Here is a 14,412-nt window from a genome sequence, read left to right on the forward strand (position 1 = left end):
TCATTTACATTTTTTATCCTACTCATCAGCTTAGCATCATCTGCATATAAGTTCACATAGCTATCTATTTCTTCATTTATATAATTTACATATATCACAAACATTATCATTCCAATACTGACCCCTGTGGGACACCACTAGTTAGTTTCAGCCTAGATGAATTTTGGTCTTGTATTACAGTTCTCATCTCTCAATCATTCAGATAATCCTCCATCCACTCCAGCAGTCTTCCTCCAATTCTTCCATAATTTTTTATCTTCTATATCAGTCTTCAGTGTGGTACTTTGTCAAACGCTTTCTTCAAGTCTAAGTAGACACCATCTACCCATCCATCTCCCTCTTGCACAATATTGAATAAAAGGACAATAAGTTCATGGAGCATGATCTTCCCCTTCTAAATCCAAATTGTCAATTTATTAAAACTTTATTCTCTTTCCAGGTGTTCCATCCATCTTTCCTTTATTGTTCTTTCACATAGTTTTCCTACAACACTAGTCAATGACACTGGTCTATAATTTAGTGGCTTTTTCCTTATTTTCTCCTTTGAATATAGGTGTAATATTTGCTCTCTTCTAAACCTTTGGCACTTTCCTGCAACAATGATGTTGCACCATACTGTGAATTTTTGTCAGCCAATTGTTCTCTGCATTCTTTCAATATCCAGCTTGATACTCCATCTGGTCCAGATGATTTATTTACATCAAGTTCTTCCATCACCTTTAGTATTTCATCAACTGACTGGGATTGTACTTAGTATATTCTGATCAAATTATCCCTCCCAGCATCAAACTTCCCTTCCACAGTAAATACTGATCTGAAACTATTGTTCATAACCTCCGCCATGTCCTGTTCATCCTCATAGATTTTTCCTTCAATTTTCAATCTTTATATACCTTCTCTCTTCTTCATCTTCCCATCAATATGTCTAAAGAATAGTTTTGGTTCATTTATACACTTTTCTATTATATCTCTTTCATAGTTTCTTCTCTCCATTCTTATTATCTCAACGTACTCATTTCTAGCATCAATATATTCCTCCCATGTTTTCCTTTTCTTCCATCTATTCCAAGCATTTAACATACAATTACTAACATTTTTGCATTTTGTATTGAACCATTCCTTACCCTTTCTACATCTTGCTCCTCCTCTAGATACAAATTTCTCCACAGCAGTATTATATATCCTTATAAATTCATCCTATTTTCCTGAACATCTTCTGCATGTTCAAAGTCTTTCCAGTCCACAGTGACAAAGTACTTGCTTAATTTTTTTAGATCAGCTGTACTATATTTAAATCTTCTTGCCATATAACTTTCATCAGTGATTACATTTTCATTTTTCAAATTAAATTCCATCAACACATGATCACTTTTACCTAGAGAGCTATCATAGTGTATAGTTTCAATAATTTCTATGCCCTTGGTAAACATTAATTTAAGTCTTGATGGTTTATCTCTTCCATTAAATCTGGTATCATAATCAACCCACTGTGTCATCAAGTTTTCCACTGCTCAGTTTGATAGTTCATTACTCCATAAGTTCTCACTTCCAGTAGTTTTCAATGTTTCTCAGTTTATCTCTTTATAATTAAAATCACCAACAGTAACTATATCACTACTTTCCATCACTATCTTTTTAAGACCTTTTAACATATCCACCAACATTTCTTCATGCTCTTCTTTTCAGTAACCATTGGTCATAGGTGGCACTCCTACATAATTCATTATCCTTCCATTTCCAATTCTAATCATCACTTGTAGAATTTCAGATTTGTCTTCACTTTTTATTACCTTCGCCACTTTAACACACTTTTTTGTCAGAATGATCACTCCACCTCCTTTGTTACTTCTATTTCTCATCAATAATTCATATTTATCATCACCAGTATCAGGAATTCCCTATTCATTTTTCCATTTTGTCTCACATCATGTAACAACATCCAGTACAGTTCTGTTTAATAACTCATTTATTTACATCTTTGTTGACATTAATCCATTTACATTAGCATAGCATACTTTACTTACTGTTTGATGTACCATTTCTTTATTCTCATACCTCTTACTCTCCAGAAAACTTTTCTTCTCTTCCATTCATTGTTTGTTTTTTTGTTTATCCTCATTTATTATTAGCTCCTTTTGCTTTAACCTTTCAGTCTCATCCAGATCCCTGTTTATCCATACACTCTTATATTCTTCATCTCCAGACAACCTCCAAGACCCATTTATTACCTCTTCTGCTTGTACCTGTGTTGCAAACCTTATTCTCATTTTTTCTTCTTTATATTTCCCACTTCTATGGAAGTTTTTCACTTGCTTTACTACCTGACTGTCTTCACCCATCTCTTTCTTCTGTAACTTATTGAACAGGTTCTTTTCCTTTTCCTCTCTTTGAATTCTGCTTACTATTTTCTCTTCCTTTAAACCAAATACAATTGCTTGTTTATGCTCTTCTACAGTGTCTCTCACAAACTTTTCTCTTCTTTAATAACATTTACCACTTTCTGTCTAAGGTTTTGTTTCTCATTTTCTTGTTCTATTATTTTCTTTAGTGATTCTTCTTCAACTTTACATTAATTTATCCACTTATTTTGTCACATTTCCACATCCTTTACATTTGCCTTCATTTCCTCATTTCCTTTCTGAAGAGTTTTTACTTTCTCCTTTATTTGTTTCTTCAAACAAATAAACATTTTCCAACTTCAATTTCTCATTTTTATCTTCCATCTCAATCAACTTTGTTGTAATAATCACTAACTCCTGTCTCCTGGTGTGCCTTCAGTGTATTTACTCTCTCCAACAACTTGTCCATCATTTCTTCCATATACAAAATCTTTCTACACTGCAACCTATAATTCAGTTCTCTTTCTTCTCCAGTGAAACCTTCAAAAGATCCCCTTTCCTTTGGGATGCCACCCTCCACCATGTTTGTCCAAAATATAAACAAACAAACCAAACTTTCCTAGAGATGGGATAACTATACTCATGGTATTGTTTCTTCCCTCCTTATTTACCTCCTAGGTATTCCTGGGTCTTCATAACATATCTTGTTCAACTATGAGCGATTTGTGTTATTCCTTCTCTTCTATATGTAGAGCACTGGAAAACACATCCTATCAGCTCTGCCTCTGCTGTGTGTGTGTGTGTGTGTGTGTTTTATGTTCTCTCTTTATCTCTCTCTCTCTCTCTCTCTCTCTCTCTCTCTCTCTCTCTCTCTCTCTCTCTCTCTCTCTCTCTCTCTCTCTCTCTCTCTCTCTCTCTCTCTCTCTCTCTCTCTCTCTCTCTCTCTCTCTCTGTGTGTGTGTGTGTGTGTGTGTGTGTGTGTGTGTGTAAATGTAAATAATAATAATAATAAACAGTTTATTATTAAGGCAGTTTACAAACTGAATATGTACAGAGGGTGTGGGGAAATACTTAAGCTTAATCCTAAAGCTAAGTCTAATCTAGAAATGTGTGTGTGTGTGTGTGTGTGTGTGTGTGTGAGAGAGAGAGAGAGAGAGAGAGAGAGAGAGAGAGAGAGAGAGAGAGAGAGAGAGAGAGAGAGAGAGAGAGAGAGGAGGGTGGGTGGTTGGGTGGAATGGATGAAAGGAAGGAGGGAAGGGAGGAGGATGACAGGGAAGGGGGAGAGAGAGAATGGGGAAGGGAGGAGGGTAGGGGGAGGCAGGAAGGAAATGGGGAAAGGGGAAGCAGGGCATGGCCCGAATCCATAAAGTTTGTTGCTAGCGTGTCTTAATAATAAGATCCTCTATGACTGTCCACTCTCACAGTGACACCTTAGTGACATCTGAGCAACAGTATCTACAAAGACTTGTAGGGATTGCAGGGTGAGTGTTGCTAATGCGTTTAAGAGTGCCCATTGGCTGCCAGGGGTGATACGTCACTGACGACATCACACGCAAGGCAGCCAATCATAAGAAGGTTTTTGTCATTGCTGAGGGGGTCACATGACATTGTTTACAAATTTTAATTCAGCACTAAGCTTCAACACAGCCACTTATCACCAGTCTCCAGTCCAGAGAAGGGAAGGGGAGGGGGAAAAGGGAAGGGAAGGGAGACGAAGAGAAGGGGAGGTAGAGGGAGAGAAGGGGAGGTAGAGGGAGAGAAGGGGAGGTAGAGGGAGAGAAGGGAAGGTGGAGGGAGGGAAAGGAAGGTGGAAGGAGAGAGAGAGAGAGAGAGAGAGAGAGAGAGAGAGAGAGAGAGAGAGAGAGAGAGAGAGAGAGAGAGAGAGAGAGAGAGAGAGAGAGGGGGGGGGGGATGGAGGGAGGGAAAGGAGGGCAGGGAAGGTGGAAGGAAAGGTGAGAAGGGCAGGGAAGGGGAAGGAGGGGAGAGAGAGAGAGAGAGAGAGAGAGAGAGAGAGAGAGAGAGAGAGAGAGAGAGAGAGAGAGAGAGAGAAATTTTATTAGTAGTATCAGTGTTTGCACTTAGTGTACTACTGCTTCAATTCCACATCTCTAAGCTTAGGCTTACAGACCTAGGCATCTGTACTATGGCCACATTAGACACATGGTAATTATTAGATACTTTTTAAGAAAAAAGTGTGTAATGTGTCAGTAAATATGGTACTTTTCCTCATTAATGCAGAAATTCAGAAACCCAATGCATCAGTAAATATGGTACTTTTCCTCATTAATGCAGAAATACAGAAAAACAATTTCCTTACTACTCATAACTGAGTAGTAAGCATGTCTAAAATCCACTGAAGCCAAGTAGTCACTTATTGATAAGTCTGATAGGTTGCTCAAAATTTTCCATTGAAAGTGTAGGGAATATGGTTGTTTAATTTCTTTAAGTTAAGCATCATTCTGTATTCACCAATCTTCTTTTCCTTAAAAATATAGGAGAAATAAGTTGATTATCTGGTCTCTGTGCAACTTGAATAACCTTAAGCATTAAGAGGTTGTAAATTTCCTTAGTAATTTGTTCTTTACTGAGCCCATATTCTACCTCTCCTAAGCATAAGTGTTCAATGTCATTTACATTAACATCATTGTGGCAGTGCTCCACAGTGTCCAGAATAACAGGGTCACTGGTCATTCATGAATAAACATATAAAGTCTTCCTTTCTTTAAAGCTTGTATATGCCTCATTTATTGCCTGGGCTTGTAGTGATCCTGGCTCCTGGCATTTTTTGCATCAGTGTCATGGCATGTAGAGGAGTGCCTTTGATCCCCTTTGAATCCCAGCTTCTGTCCATAGGGCTGGAATCTAGGAGAAAATCCTGTATGAGGATTTTTCCCCAAAACCTCTTGATCTTCTGGTGAATCTCCACATAGTGGACAGTTTCTTGATTGAGATCTTGTTTTTCAATTTCTCAGTCTTCAATTTGTTCAGCAGATTGTGAGATGTCATCCCCAAACAAGAAGTTAGTCATTAGCACCCTGTCTGAGCAGAGATGGAAGTATTTTTGATTAATCTCCCTCTTCAAGATAAAGTATCTTGCCAAGTTGTTCCTATAGTTGGCATTGTCTATCAAAGCCAAAGCACCATTAATCATGCTCACCTCATGGGCCACCATATGGTGTCCTTTGTTCTGTGTGACATTATCAAGAACCAACAGAGATTTGGTGATGATAGTTGCTGCCTTAAGAATGGCCTTATTGACTTCTTTCAGGTAAAGTCTGCCTTGTTTGCTTAACTTTAAGTGCCTCCAAAATCTGTGGGTTGCATTCCATCAGAGCAAGTGCATGCCAGTTGTTAGGTCTCTTGGTTATGTTGGCCTCACAAATTTCCTTGTAATCTATTTCCTGCATATTGTTATCAAACAAGTAGTTCACCATCTCAGCAACCTGTTGATTTTTCTCTTCTGAGACAATATCAGGAGGCCCAAAAGCCTTAGCTCCATGCATTAAAATGCTACCAACAGGGGGCATACTCTCCAATCTCACCATCCTTATTACTTTGGCTGTTAAATCCTGAGAAACTGGCAGGGGAACCATGAAAAGTACTTGCTCTAACATTGCATTTATTTTAAATTTTATTTAAATGGGGCACTGGCCATGAGCAACAAAATTATAGTAATAAAAAAGGCCCACTGAGGTGCCAGTTCTTGAAGAGTCAAAAGTGGTTGTCAAAAATTAAAGGTTGAGTGCCTTGAAACATTCCACTTGAAAAGTTCAAGTCATAGGAAGAAGGAAGTGCAGAAGCAGGAAGTGAGTTCCAGAGATTACCAAAGAAAGGGATGAATGATTCAGAATACTGGTTAACTCTTGCATGAGAGAGGTGGACAGAATAGGGATGAGAGAAAGAAGAGTCTTGTGCAGCAAAGCTGTGGGAGTATGGGAGGCATAAACTGAACAGGATCAGAAAAGCAGTTAGTATGAGAATAGTGGTAGAAGATAGCAAGAGATGCAACAGTGTGGTGATGAGAGAGGCTGAAGACATTCAGTTACAGGAGAGGAACTAATAAGACTACAAGCTTTTGATTCCACCCTGTCTAAAAGAGCACTTTGAGTGGAACCCCCCCATATGTGTGAAGCACACTCCGTACATGAATGGATAAGGCCCCTGTACAGAGTTAGCAGTTGGAGGGAGGAGATGAGAAAAACTGGCAAAGATTACCCAGAAGCCATTTTAGCTAAAGATGAGATATGAAGTTTCCAGTTTAGATTATAAGCAAAGGACAGACTTGGGCTGTTCAGTCTAGAAGATGGGGACATTTGAGTGCCATTGAAGAAGTGATAGTTATATATCGTAGAAGGTTGTGTCAAGTTGATACATGGAGGAATTGAGTTTTTAAGGGACTGAACAATACTAAGTTTGCTCTGCCCCAATCAGGAATTTTAGAGAGATCAGAAGTCAGGTGTTCTGTGGCTTCCCTGCATGAACTGTTTACTTTCTGAAGGGTTGGATGTCTATGAAAAGATGTGGAAAAGTGCAGGGTGGTATCATCAGTGTAGGAGTGGATAAGACAAGAAATTTGGTTTAGATCATTGATGAATAATAGCAAGAGAGTGGGTGACAGGACAGAACCCTGAGGAACACCCCTGTTAATAGATTTAGAAGAACAGTAACTGTCTACCACAGCAGCAATAGAACAGACAGAAAAGAAGCTTGAGATGAAGTTACAGAGAGAAGGATAGAAGCTGTAGGAGGGTAGTTTGGAAATTAAAGCTTCGTGCCAGACAAATGCTTTTTATATGCCTAAGGCAACAGCAAAAGTTTAACCAAAATCCCTAAAAGTGGATGATGACTTGGTAAGGAAAGCCATAAGATCACCAGTAGAAGAGGCTCAACGGAATCCATATTGGCAATCAGATAGAAGGTTATGAAGTGATAGATGTCTAAGAATCTTCCTGTTGAGGACATTGAAATATTTTAGAAAGGCAGGAAATTAAAGCAATAAAATGGTAGTTTGAGGGATTAGAGCGGTCATCCTTTTTAGGAACAGGCTGAATGTAGGCAAAATTCTAATAGGAAGGCAAGGTAGATGTAGATAGAGTTGGAAGAGTTTGACTAGGCAAGGTGCAAGCATGGAGGCATAGTTTTGGAGAACAATAAGAGGGACCCCATCAGGTTCATAAGCTTTCCATGGGTTAAGGCCAGTGAGGGCATGGAAAACATCACTGCAAAGGATCTCAATGGGCAACATGAAATAGTCAGAGGGTGGAGGAGTGGGGAACAAGTCCTGAATTATCTAAGGTAGAGTTTTTATCAAAGTTTTGAGCAAAGAGTTCAGCTTGAGAGATGGATGAGATGGCAGTAGTGTAATCAGGTTGAAATAAAGGAGGGAAAGATGAAGAAGCAAGTTAATGGAGATGTTTTTGGCTAGGTGTCAAAAATCACAAGGGGAACTAGTTAGATCTTGGAAAATTTTGACTCTATACGAAAAACAGACACTTGTTTAGGTTATGTTAATACAGGTTGGTCTGCTTGGACAAAGCCTGTGTTAACTTATGCTGTACAGGAAATGAATGGGTCAGGCTTGACTATTTTTACAAAATTTTAAAATATTGTGTAGTTACATTAAAACAGTCATAATTGCCAAGTGTTTATTTCATTGAAATTGATACATAAATAGTGAAGATGGATTTCAAAGGTGAAAAAAAAACATTTAAACTTTAGGATACTTTGCTAGATTGCTATCCTGACATATAGGAACATTTTTTGTATGTGATTAGATTAGTTTATCTATCCTCTTTTCATATTAAATAAGTGTTTACAATTTCTTATAACAAACATGTAGGACTTGCTGAACTTTGGAAAGGTAGTTGCTGCTTCAGGCTGCCTAGGCTATTCATTCCAGTCTTAATGTTGTTTCAAGTTTGTTTAGGATATAGGAGATGCAGTTATTACTCATTCTCACAAATACTATAAAGATACAATTTTTTTTTAGGTTCCATAGGCTTATAAACATTTCATTTCCACAGTCAGGCCCCTCTTCTGTTCTAATAATGATGCTTGTATGTCAAACCTTGTTGAATCATGCTCCTGAGAAGTAGAGGGAGCAAGCTACACTGATTCGCAGAAAGTGGGTGGAAGAGGTGTGATGTGACATCTGGTGAGAGATGTCATGTCACTGTTTCTTCTGCCTCCAGTTTCTTTTTGATACATCTCTTTCAAGAGAATATTCTCTCCTTGAGAATTTAAGCATTTTTTGGGCCCTTAATATGATTGTAGCTTGCCAGCAGTATGCTGGAAGGAGAGTGTGGTGAGACACAATACAGCTCTACTTTCTTTATAGTACTGAGGCTCACTGTCTGCTCTGGTTCACTCTCAGTCTTCATGGGCCTAATCAAGAGTCTAAGTTGGTGACAAGTAATATACAGGTTGTAATACAAATTTCTCCAGATATTGCTGGAAATGAAATTACATGTCATCTTAAGATAAAAATGTTCTATGCACATATATATGCATATTGAGGCATTCTTTGTTTAGCCATATTATTAAATTTAAGTGTGGTTGGTAACATCCAGGATGGGCAAGCATCCATGGTGGGATGTCCATTGATGAAATTGTGAATTATTCTGTCATGATTTCTACAAGTTCTGGAGCTTTTCATTATCCCATTATGAGACTAGTGATGTCAATGGATTGATGATTTACCAATAAACATTACACAAGGATAGTTTGGCTGTAATTGGTGACAAATAGAATAATGTGCTATGTGGCACCATGCCTGCCTGGGCAGGGAGAGGGAGGAGTGAGGGTAGTAGCAAATCAGCTGATTGCCAGTCTGTCACTTGCAGTTTCCTACTGAGACAGTGAATACATTTAGATTGTATTGCATAATTTTGAGAGAAAAAACTGCCAGCAATGTCATACATTTACAGTAATATGAAGTATGCAAATATGATGTTTCTCCACCATAGATACCTGCCTGCTAAGCTGTTGTATCTGTTGCATACCTATATTTCAATTTCACAACACTGCTAAACAATGCCATAGAACATTTTCATTTAGAATAACTTGTACTTTCTTCTCTAGCATTAGCTGCAAAAACTTGTGTTACACTGTATTTTGAAGCATTTTTCAAAATTTATGCCATTTTTCACTGCAGAGTATGTTAATTTCATGATGCAAGATGAAACATTTATAGAATAGGGGCCATATTTTATGCCATTACTATTATAATGGATATAGTTATTAAACTTTGTCAGAGATTATGTAGCTGTGACCATGATTTTTTCAGAAAAGTGATGTTCCTGAGCTCACCTCTTCACCCCCAACTGGAATAAATGAAAATAAATTCTCCATTTATCGGTAGAAAACTATATTTCAGGTGGCAGTCTAAAACAGCTTTATGTTTTGCTGCTCAGAAAATATCCTTTTTCTCTAATCAGTGAAATTAATGGTATTTTGCTGCAATGAATTTTATATATCACTGTTTCATATTGGTACTTGATATAAAGCTGCTATTGGTTAACCTCTAAAGGACCAGTGGTGGTGGCAGTTTTCATCCCATTAGGACTGGGTATCTGGCCTTAAATGTCAAAAATAGCCTGTATTCACACACACATTAAACTTAGCCCGTAGTGGAAGAGCGAATGAAATGTGCTTCATAATCATTATCAAGTGTTTTTCGTTCTAACAATGCCATCTAGAAGTATCTGTGTGCAGTAGTTATGGAGAAACAGTGAATTGAAGAGGAGAGACTTCGAGGGACCAAGTCACTTGTCTGCCATGTGTCTGTTTTGCCTGACTGGATATGGCTAGTGCTTAATGAAAATGGGTGCCCTGAGCTCTCTTCATCCATGGTAAACAGCTTCATTAAGTTCCCACCCCTATTGCACTCCCACTAAGACATGAAGGAAGATGAGTGTGAGCGGGTAATATGCTTGGTGTTGAGGTGCGAGGGCAAGAGGGAGCTAGCAGAAAATTAGACTTTCCAAAATCACTCTCACTCTATTGTCCATAGTGAGAGTGGGGCTGAGACTGAGGGATTAGCCTAATTATCTTACATGTAGTATTTCAAATGATTGAAGTACAAAAATTAACAAAAAGTAGCAAAATTTAGCATAAAAATTACAAAGCATGTATAGCTCCCTCTGGTCCTCGCCTGGTAAAGCAATTTATAGTTCTTTACAGATTAATGTGAACCTTTGATATTTTTTTTCTTCTGCTCTTAGTATCTTTATAAAAAAGTGATTAAAGCTACATCATAGGTATTTGGGTACAGTGGTCATGGCGGTAAGTGTATCTCCCATAAAATATGAGCTGCTACCTATAATTTTTTTTGTGGTAAGTCTATTTTAACTTATACAAATATGTATAATTAATTTATTATTTCTCATTTCCACAGACATCATACCATGTAACATTTTTTGGTGAACCTGTGACACGAGCCTGGGTCACTTGCAGGAGCATCAAAGTCTTCAAGCAACATGATACTTATAGAAAATTCCTTAATGATGGGAAGAAGGTAAGTTGGCATCATATAAACTGAGCATTTAAGTGCCATCAGGAGCAGTTTAAATTTGGCACTTGAATTGGTGGGTAATGTGCATGGCTTATTACCTGTTTGCACTTGCCTGTTACAATTACAATGGCTTGTAATTTAGTTTTAGATGTTTATGTTCATTTTATATCACTCTAGTATAATATGAGACTAGTTGCTGCATATTATTGGAAGTGGAAAAATATTTGTGGATGTGTAGTGTGCGCTGTGACAAGAAGGTATGCAAGTGAGGAGGGGCACTGTTTGAAGGGTGCTCATGCCCTGCTGCCTTATTTAACCTTGATTTTCACTGAACAAGACATGGGTAATGGCTGCCTCTATGTACTGGTATAAAGTTGATGCCTGCTGGGAGGTGTCTAGGAAATCCAAGAGCCTGCTCATAAGGACTTGGTAAGTGACACATACACCACTTGTGGAATTTGCTGAGTTTGCACAATTTCTTTTATATAGATACCATATTGTAATATGCAGAAACTTTGATAGATACATTTATGTATGAATTTTAGTGCACATAATCTATTATACCATTTCTCTCTCCTTGCCTTTTTCTTACACATATCCCAGGTGTTCTCTCTCTCTCTCTCTCTCTCTCTCTCTCTCTCTCTCTCTCTCTCTCTCTCTCTCTCTCTCTCTCTCTCTCTCTCTCTCTCTCTCTCTCTCTCTCTCTCTCTCTCTCTCTGAAGCTAGAGATATACATGTATTACATATAAAGTATGGTGCTTGGTGGATGAAAAAGTTAATGTAACTCAGGGGCATGTGGCCATAGAAGGTGTATAGGCACATGCTGAGGAGGAAGGAATGTTTTATCACTGTTGATCATGACCTACATGTTAAAATGTATGCCTGGGTGCAAAGCAGTAAGAGAGAGAGAGAGAGAGAGAGAGAGAGAGAGAGAGAGAGAGAGAGAGAGAGAGAGAGAGAGAGAGAGAGAGAGAGAGATCTGACTTAGGTGGGATTTACTGTATGTATATGCATGACAGTAGGTATATGTGACCAATACTTGTTGAAGCAGCGCAAAACTTGCAGTGATAATGCGTGAAAGTTGGGATGGTAAGAATTTAGGACTAGACATGAAACTCAAGATGGTACTGTATATATTTGCTATGTTATCTCAAATTTAATAGTGCAAATGTGCTCATTTTGATGTTTTTTGTTTAAGTGTGGATTCTTTTTATATTATTTTCTGGTTCCCTGGAACCAATTAATTTCTCCACATAGGTTCTTCATTTACCATAACACACATTTGCTATAATGAATGCTACATTACAACAAATCAAGTTCATTGTTGTGTACCCTACTGTATTTTAGAAAACGATGCCTCATATAGTCTGAAATGGATAATAGTATCTTCACACTAATTGTATGAAAATGAGTGATAACTGCTTCTCTTATCTATCAAATAGATTTAAAATAACAATAAGACTGGAATGAATAGTCAAGGAAGTTCTGATACTTTCTGATAAGAGATAATATCAGAAAGGGGAGAACTAGGAACCTGAAAGTTCTTGCATGTTCCTAATAAGAAAAATCTGTAAATATATATTGGATATGAAATGGGTATAGAAAAAAATAATCTAATCACATATAGAAAACAATCCTACAAACTGGGAAAGCAGTCTTGAAAAGTATTCCATATCTCAAAACATGTTTTTTTTCAACTTTGAAAGCTCTGTTCAACCATTTATGCACTGATTTTAATGAAAGATGCTCAAAGGAAGAAAGCTGTCAGTTTATTTCACATCTAACCTGCATTGCACATAGCTTTTAAATATAGCTTAGGCTCTGTCTCATATGCGAATTGCATCCATAGCACAAATAGATAATGCCAACATGCAGCTTAAAATTTAATGCACTGCTACCCTTGGCTGCCATGGCTATCTTGACCACACATGTGCACTCCAATGTTTGTGCTGTGGCAACCTTGCTAACATGTCGCCACTCACCTCTCCAATTTTGTCCCTTTTTGATCTTTGTGTGCACCTTTTCATCATTATGGTGGCTCTGACTTCTTTGGGCTCTTCTGATGTTCAAGGAGAGTTTTTTTTATTTTTTCCCCACAAGAGACTTCAGATTATGGCCAGGAAGTGGTCAGATCTCAGCTGGTTTGCCCCCATGAATCTGATGCAGGTGTGAGCAATGATCCTGCCATCTGCTGATGCCTGTATTCCACCTGCCACAGGTTTATTCCTAGCGCTACCCAAGACTCTCATAATGTATGCATCAGTTGCTGTTTTTGTTTTTGCTCTGTGGATTTGCACAGTAATAAATGCATGGATTGGTTCCTGGAGTTCATGGCCAAGGTGTTCAGTCACCAGAGGAAGTTGCAGACCAAGAAAGAGAGTAGATCACACTGCTCCTCTTCACAGGCTCTTCCCCTGTCCTGTTCTGTCTCGGGAACCTCAACCTTTGTCTTCGGTGGGGGAAAATGGGGTTGATTATCCAGGGTTTGATATCTCTTCTATTGGCCTAGGAGATTCAGCCTCACAGATTTCTGCTGACATTGCTTCTGTTTGTCCAGTTGCTATGGCGGGCTTAGCTTCCTTCTTTTCATCTGCTCAGTGCTAAGTGTGGTCAGACTTTTCTCTTCCTTAGTCATTCATTCAGGGAGCAAGTTAGCTCTTAATTTGCCTTCTCTTCCAGCTCTCTTTGTTTTTCAGCCTACACAGTGTGGAGTCCAGTGCCAACCCACCCATAGGGGCATGAAGTTGCCCCAAGGAGAGTAGGCCTGACTGGGAAATGGGAGAGGGGACCAGGGGCAGTGTAGGTTTAGGATATAGGGCCCCAGTCCATACAGACGTAGCATGACACTGCAAGTGGTCATGTCCTATGGTGGCAGGTCCAGTTTCCATGTGGTGCCTGGGTCATGGAGGTTGCAGAGACAAGACAGAGTTGAGAAATTATATCTGACCACTCTCAGTCTCAGGGTGAGGCCTGGTTCACAGTTGGTGCCAGGACATGAGAGACAGGTCAGAATGTCCAGCCACTGCAGCCATTGGAGGATATTAGGATTGAGGTGACAGTGGAGCCTGCTCCCTTATCCTTCTTGTCCATGACAAGGCACGAGAGGGAACCAGCTACAGAAACCCCTTTTCATGTCATGCTTCAAGCCACAACTTTCCCACTGCTACTGCAGTACGTGGCCACCATATGCAGGTAGCATGCTTCCAGTTGTTGCATGGGGTGTGTGTTGCACCAGGGGCAGTGGGTGCCCCATACATTCCTTTTTGCCTGAGAATTGTCTTGGCACAGATGGCATCTAAGCAGTGGTATGCTTGACCAGCCTGTCCAATGGGAGTCTTGCACCATTGGTTCCATGTGGTAAGCCTGAACAGCCTGTGGACAGGTTGCATTCCACTAAGGTTTCCTGGGCTGGTGGGTTTCATAGCAGGTGATGAGGGTGAAGGCTGTTGTACCTGACTCTGTCAGTGTATATGTGAATGCTGAAGTGGAAGTTTCCAGGGAAAGATGGGAGATAGCAAGATGAGTTGGAAATGCAGCTTCATACCTGGGCCAGCCAGATGT

General features: G+C 39.1%; 1 protein-coding gene across 4 annotated transcripts in view; it reads left to right on the plus strand.

The window, feature by feature from the left end:
* LOC135109075 (uncharacterized protein DDB_G0284459-like) overlaps window positions 1-14,412 on the plus strand; it is a 169,270-nt gene that overhangs the window by 81,930 nt on the left and 72,928 nt on the right. For all 4 annotated transcript variants that reach the window (XM_064020116.1, XM_064020113.1, XM_064020114.1 and 1 more), the window contains exon 9: window positions 10,735-10,854. In XM_064020116.1, coding sequence (XP_063876186.1) covers window positions 10,735-10,854 — 120 coding nt within the window. The remainder of the gene's footprint in view (window positions 1-10,734; window positions 10,855-14,412) is intronic.

The sequence above is a fragment of the Scylla paramamosain genome, chromosome 18 (genome assembly GCF_035594125.1).
Source record: "Scylla paramamosain isolate STU-SP2022 chromosome 18, ASM3559412v1, whole genome shotgun sequence".
In the NCBI taxonomy this organism is placed as follows: Eukaryota; Metazoa; Arthropoda; class Malacostraca; order Decapoda; family Portunidae; genus Scylla; species Scylla paramamosain.